The 6,466-nt window shown below is 44.7% G+C and overlaps 1 protein-coding gene across 2 annotated transcripts in view; it reads left to right on the top strand.

Annotated features, from left to right (window-relative positions):
* MRPS21 (mitochondrial ribosomal protein S21) overlaps window positions 1-4,656 on the top strand; it is an 18,877-nt gene extending 14,221 nt beyond the window's left edge. The window contains exon 3 of one of the 2 annotated variants that reach the window (XM_007109702.3): window positions 4,157-4,656. In XM_007109702.3, coding sequence (XP_007109764.1) covers window positions 4,157-4,337 — 181 coding nt within the window. In that variant the 3' untranslated portion in view covers window positions 4,338-4,656. The remainder of the gene's footprint in view (window positions 1-4,156) is intronic. The other variant, XM_024116227.3, reaches the window with a different exon arrangement.
* The last annotated feature ends 1,810 nt before the right edge of the window (window positions 4,657-6,466 follow it).

Genomic DNA, 6,466 nt, shown 5'->3' with positions numbered 1-6,466 from the left:
ACAAAAAAAAAAAAAAAAAAAAAAAAAACTAGAGAGAGAGGGTGAAGCTCAATTGTTTAGGACTTTGAGCTTAGACTGGTGGTTCCCAAATTTATCTGCACATTGCAATTACCTAGGGAATTTAACAAACCCTGCCCATGTCCCTCCCCACTTGTGACTTAATTGGAATTTTTAAAAGATCCCCAAGTGATTCTAATGTGCAAACAAGTTTGGGAACCCACTGGCTTCGACTATTTTGTTTATTGGGAAAGATTTTTTAACATCAGAGTACACAATCTGATTTATTTTTTATAAATTTATTTTATTTATTTATTTTTGGCTGCATTGGGTCTTCGTTGCTGCGTGCAAGCTTTCTCTAGTTGCGGCGAGCGGGGGCTGCTCTTCGTTGTGGTGCGCAGCCTTCTTATTGCAGTGGCTTCTCTTGTTGCGGAGCACAGGCTCTAGGCGCACGGGCTTCAGTAGTTGAAGCACGCGGGCTCAGTAGTTGTGGCTCACGGGCTCTAGAGCACAGACTCGGTAGTTGTAGCGCACAGGCTTAGTTGCTCCACAGCATGTGGGATCTTCCCAGACCAGGGCTTGAACCTGTGTCCCCTGCATTGGCAGGCGGATTCTTAACCACTGCGCCACAGGGAAGTCCCACAATCTGATTATGTTTTAGGACAATAATTGGTGTAGGGAAGGAGAGTGGAAATAGGGCAACCTGTTTTTTTTTTTGTTTTTTGCGGTACACGGGCCTCTCACTGCTGTGGCCTCTCCCGTTGTGGAGCACAGGCTCTGGACGCGCAGGCTCAGCGGCCATGGCTCATGGGCCTAGCCGCTCCGTGGCATGTGGGATCTTCCTGGACCGGGGCACAAACGCGTGTCCCCTGCATCGGCAGGCGGACTCTCAACCACTGCGCCACCAGGGAAGCCCAGGGCAACCTGTTTACCCTTCACAATTCAAATAAGGTATCCTTTAGGAAGCTTTAATAACCACCTTCTTATCAAGTCCAGATTGTATACCTCTCCTGTGTGCTTCCCTTATCTTTGCATCTATCACATTCTATTGTAATTCTTACATAATTGTCTTTTCTACTAGACTGCAAGGGTAGGGAACTATGCCTAAGTTTGTTTTCTATTCTCAGCATTTAACACAGTGTCTGGTACAGAGTTGGGATTCCATAAATACTTATTGATTAAATGACCAGTTAGATGATTATTTCAGTACAGGTATAAGGACCATAATTAGAGCTGTAGCCATAGGGAAAGGAGAGAAGGAAAAGATCTAAGAACTATTTCAGGTTATATAATGTGTAGGATATTGTAAATGTGAGTGTAGGAAGTAAAGGAGAAGGCCTAGTCCAGGAACATGGTGAGATTTTTAGCTTGACTAACTGGTGATGCCATTAGCAGAAAGAGTACAGAGGAGGAAGAATGAATTTAGGAGGAGATAATAAATTTGGTTTTTGTGGGGTTTAAGGCAATTGGAAACATCAGTCTAGTTCTAAGATAAGATTGGGGCTAGAGATAATGATTTAAGAGTCAACCAGTGTCTGGGTCCATTCTCAAGTGTGGCTCTACATTAGAATTACCTGAGGGGTGTTTTAAAATATACCCAGTGTATAACCCCACTGTAGACCAATTAAATCAGAATCTCTGAGGAATGGGACGGAGGCATGAATACTTTTTAAAGGCGCTTCAGGAAATGATTCCATTGTGCACAGGGTTGAAGCCCATGGTAAAGTTTAAGGGAATCATGTAGAACCAAAAGGAGGTGGTTTACAGTCAGAATCTGGAGGGATACCAACAGTTAAATTAGGAAGAAAGCCAGCAATGGGAGACCCCTTTGTGGGCCAAGATACTGATTCTTTGGTGCCCTACTTTTTTTGGCTGCGTTGGGTCTTCGTTGCCGCGTGCAGGCTTTCTCTAGTTGCGGCAAGTTGGGGCTACTCTTTATTGCGATGTGTGGACTTCTCATTGCGGTGGCTTCTCGTGGTGGTGGCTTCTCGTTGTGGAGCATGGGCTCTAGGTGCGTGGGTTTCAGTAGTTGCAGCATGTGGGCTCAGTAGTTGTGGCACGTGGGTCCTACAGAGCACAGGCTTCAGTAGTTGTGGCACATGGGCTCAGTAGTTGTGGCTCATGGGTTCTAGAGTGCAGGCTCAGAAGTTGTGGCACACGGGGCTTAGTTGCTCCGTGGTATGTGAGATCTTCCTGGACCAAGGATTGAACCTGTGTCCCCTGCATTGGCAGGTAGATTCTTAACCACTGTGCCACCAGGGAAGTCCCCTGGTGCCCTGCTTTTCTATTGTACAACTCTAGTGTTGGATCCACATGACTTCTGGGCATGACTGTGTTTTCAACAGAACCTGAATTATCTACTCCTCCCACTTCTGGGAGTTGGCAACAATTCCCTTGCCTCCCATCTCCCTGCCACTAAAACCTAGACAAACTGATCTTACAAATCAGCAGGAGCCTAGGAGAGGATCCCAAAGGACAGTGGTTCCCATGTCTAGTCACATTTGTAATGTACCCAAAGCTCAAATCTTTTCAAGTACATGTTCAATCTATTATTGTTATCTTGGGCTTTTGGTATAACATACCAGCAATAAATAGGGTTTCCCACTGAGCAGAAGTAGCTGGTAGTTTCTCTTATTTTTATTTGCTTCTGCTGTTCCCCTTCCAGTTATAATAGCCATGTCTTAACTTCTCTACCTCCGACTGTGTTTTTGACTTACTTTTTACATGTAATGAAAGGTAAGGGTAGGCAGGAATGGGGTCATGTAAACAGTGCCAGGATGGACGGTACAGACCTCCTCAGGACCAACTGATGATGGGTTGAGAGGGAGAGACAAGTTGCAGATTGGAGCCAGAGCTCTCAGGAGCCCAGGGATAAGGTAGGTTATAGAATAAACCCCCGTGTCCTCTTGGCTCAGTGAGAACAAAGAGGTTAGTTTGAGTTAAGTGTGTTATGAATCCAAGAGAAACTGTGTTGTAAGGAATTAGGTGAGCAGGAAAAAAACAAATTGAACTAAATTAAGATTAATAAAATACGGTTTCTGTCTTCAGGGATTATTAGTCTAGTGAGGGAGACATTTGTATAAATAACTAACAGAATGGCAAAATGAAATAATCTCTAAATAGGTATACAACGAAATACATTTTTTTTTTTTTTTTTTTTTTTTTTGCGGGGTACGCGGGCCTCTCACTGTTGTGGCCTCTCCCGTTGCGGTGCACAGGCTCCGGTCGCGCAGGCTCAGTGGTCTTGGCTCACGGGCCTAGCCGCTCCGTGGCATGTGGGATCTTCCTGGACCGGGGCACGAAGCCGTGTACCCTGCATTGGCAGGCGGACTCTCAACCACTGCGCCCCCAGGGAAGCCCAAAATAAATTATTTTCTCTAAGAAGATGAGAAAGCTTTTGTGGAGAGATGGCATCTGGATTTAGCATCAAAAATATGTGGAAAATCTCAGAAGGTTGGCAGCTAGGGGTTGGGAATGGCATTCTAGGGTGAGGAAGCAGCGTGAGTAAAGACTTGGTATTAATGTGTGTTCAGGGAGTAGTCAGTAAAGTAGTGTGGTTGGAGCATTTGGTACATGGAAAAATCATGGTTGAGGCTGTTATTTTAATGCTCCCATTTGTATCACTGGTGTGATAAGGGCCTCTTCTTTCCCTGTATTAAGTGGGCCCAGATATTTCTCAGACTTACAGACTTCAGCTGCATCAGCTCTTAAACACAGTAGGGGTGGAACTACATTCTCCACTAAGGACCACGTACGAATCACCCCTAGTTATTTTTTTCCTATTGCAAATGACTTGCCCCATTTGAAAATTCTGAAATGGCCCCTTGGTTGAGACTCACTGCCATAGGGAGCCACTGTTCTTTTGGGACTGTGCCATATCCCTCAGGTGTGTTGTGGTAGAAGGAAAAAAAGGTTGAGAACATGACCAGGACTATAAACTCCCCAAGAACAAGGACTATATAATTAATTGCCTTTTTATTTTCCCACATATTACTGTTTGGTGCCTGGCCTCTACATGTTGGCAGTTAATGCTGTATTGTCACCATTTCACACCATTTTTACACACACCAGTTATTTGGTCAATTAACTTCTGATCATTGTGAAACTGGAAAAGAATAATGAGCCTAAGCCTCTACCTTCATTGCCTGTCTTTATACAGAATCCTTACCATGGATGGGCTCATTGAGGACATAAAGCGACGGCGATACTACGAGAAGCCTTGCCGCCGGCGACAGAGGGAAAGCTATGAAACCTGCCGGCGAATCTACAACATGGAAATGGCTCGCAAGATCAACTTCTTGATGCGAAAGAATCGGGCGGATCCATGGCAGGGCTGCTGAGGCCTGTGGATAGAAGGCCCCATGTGAAAATCCTTATCCAGCTGTCTCCATCTCTTTTCTTTCTCCCACCCCATTTTCTCTTACCTTTCTTACAATAAACTCAATCACATATGTACAAGAAGGCCTGCATATATAGAAGCAATCCCACTAGTCAGCAACGGACACTTTCTTGTATTAGGTCAAAGAGAAACCGAGTCCAAAAGTAGTCTGGGAGTAGAATGGTGGTTGCCAAGGGCTGGTGTTGGGAGGAGGGGAATGGGAAATTATTGTCTAATGAGAGCAGAGTTTCAGTTTGGGAAGATGAAAAAGTTCTGGAGGTGGATAGTGGTGATACTTGCACAACAACATGAATGTACTTAATGCCACTGAACTGTATACTTAAATGATTAAAATGGTAAATTTTATGTTTTGTATATTTTACTGTAATTTTTAAAATATACTTATTTATTTATTTATTTGGCTGCACCAGGTCTTAGCTGCAGCACACAGGATCTTCGTTGCCGCCTACAGGATCTTTAATTGTGGCATGAGTGATCTAGTTCCCTGACCAGGGATCGAATCTGGGCCCCCTACATTGGGAGCTTGGAGCCTTAGCTGCTGGACCACCAGGGAAGTCCCTATATTTTACTGTAATTTTTAAAAAAAGTCTGAAGTGGGAAATTTTTCTAAAATGTAGTGGAGTATATCTACCATGTCTAATTTTTATGAAACCCAAAGCAAGATCTTATTATTGGAAAAGGATCTATTCCTCTTTACTGAACTGCCTTCCAACTATTAGGTAAAAGGAAGAGGAAACATGTATATATTTGGAATAAATTCTACTTCTGAAGCACCCATCAACCAGGGTAGAGAGCTGAAACCCTTCCCCAAAGGAATCCTTAAGACAATCTAACATTCACCCCTGTTTTGTCTTTCCTGTGGTTTTCCTAAAGGAGGCTAGTGGAGGGTTGGTGGAAAAGAAAGCAGTAGATGGATGGTAGGAAAGAGAGAATGAGGGAGTGTTAAGAGAAAGAAGGGCACAGAGCCAGAAATACCTACAGCAATGGTTCTCAAAGTGTGATCTTCAGATCAGTAGCATCACCTGAGAAATTGCTAGAAATGCAAAATTTGGGACCCTACTTTAGACCTTCTGAATTGGAAATTGAGGTTGAAGCCCGGCAATGTTTTAACAAGCCCTGCAGGTGATTCTGATGCAGGCTAAAATTGGAGAACCATTGCCCTATAGTACTCAAAAGAGATTCCAGGTGGAGGTCCCAACTACTACCCCTGCCTCTCCTCAACAGGCACTCCTGGGCATGGGACTCTTGACAGCTGGGGCATCTGACCACTGTGGGAAGACCAGCTGCTCTGCTTCCTCTCCTGCTGTGTTTCCTCTGATCTTGGTCCCCTAACAGCCAGGCTGCTAGTATAAGGAGAGTTGGTGCCAACCCCTGTAGGAGAATGCAGAGGGTAGGTGGAAGTGGCTAGCCCACCTCTCCTCACCCTGAGTTGAGCCCACTCAGCATACTGTTAAAAAAGGAAGTAAACAATGTATAACTGATTCACTTTGTTATAAAGCAGAAACTAACACACCATTGTAAAGCAATTATACTCCAATAAAGATGTTAAGGGCTTCCCTGGTGGCGCAGCGGTTGCGTGTCCGCCTGCCGATGCAGGGGAACCGGGTTCGCGCCCCGGTCTGGGAGGATCCCACATGCCGCGGAGCGACTGGGCCCGTGAGCCATGGCCGCTGAGCCTGCGCGTCCGGAGCCTGTCCTCCGCAACGGGAGAGGCCACAGCAGCGGGAGGCCCGCATATCTCAAAAAAAAAGAAAAAAAAAAAAAGGTGTTAAAAAAAAAAAAAGTAAACAGAGCCGACTGCCAAGCCTCCTATCTCTCCAGATTACTGGTGTTCAAATATTGCCCCCTTGTGGTACAGTAGCGTGGCTTCAGATTTCTTCTGGTCTTAATTCTGTCTTCAGTGTCTTTTTCTCTCTTTCACAATAACCATACTTACTGATTAAACAGCAGATATGATGGAACCAGTGTTCCTTGTTTCTCAGGGCTTGATTGTCTTTCTTCCACTCATCAGGAATAAGGCCCATGGTGAATAAAGCATATTATTGGGCACTACATAGAAACAGCTTATAA

Source organism: Physeter macrocephalus, chromosome 4 (genome assembly GCF_002837175.3).
Source record: "Physeter macrocephalus isolate SW-GA chromosome 4, ASM283717v5, whole genome shotgun sequence".
In the NCBI taxonomy this organism is placed as follows: Eukaryota; Metazoa; Chordata; class Mammalia; order Artiodactyla; family Physeteridae; genus Physeter; species Physeter macrocephalus.
This window is presented reverse-complemented; position numbering and strand designations above follow the sequence as displayed.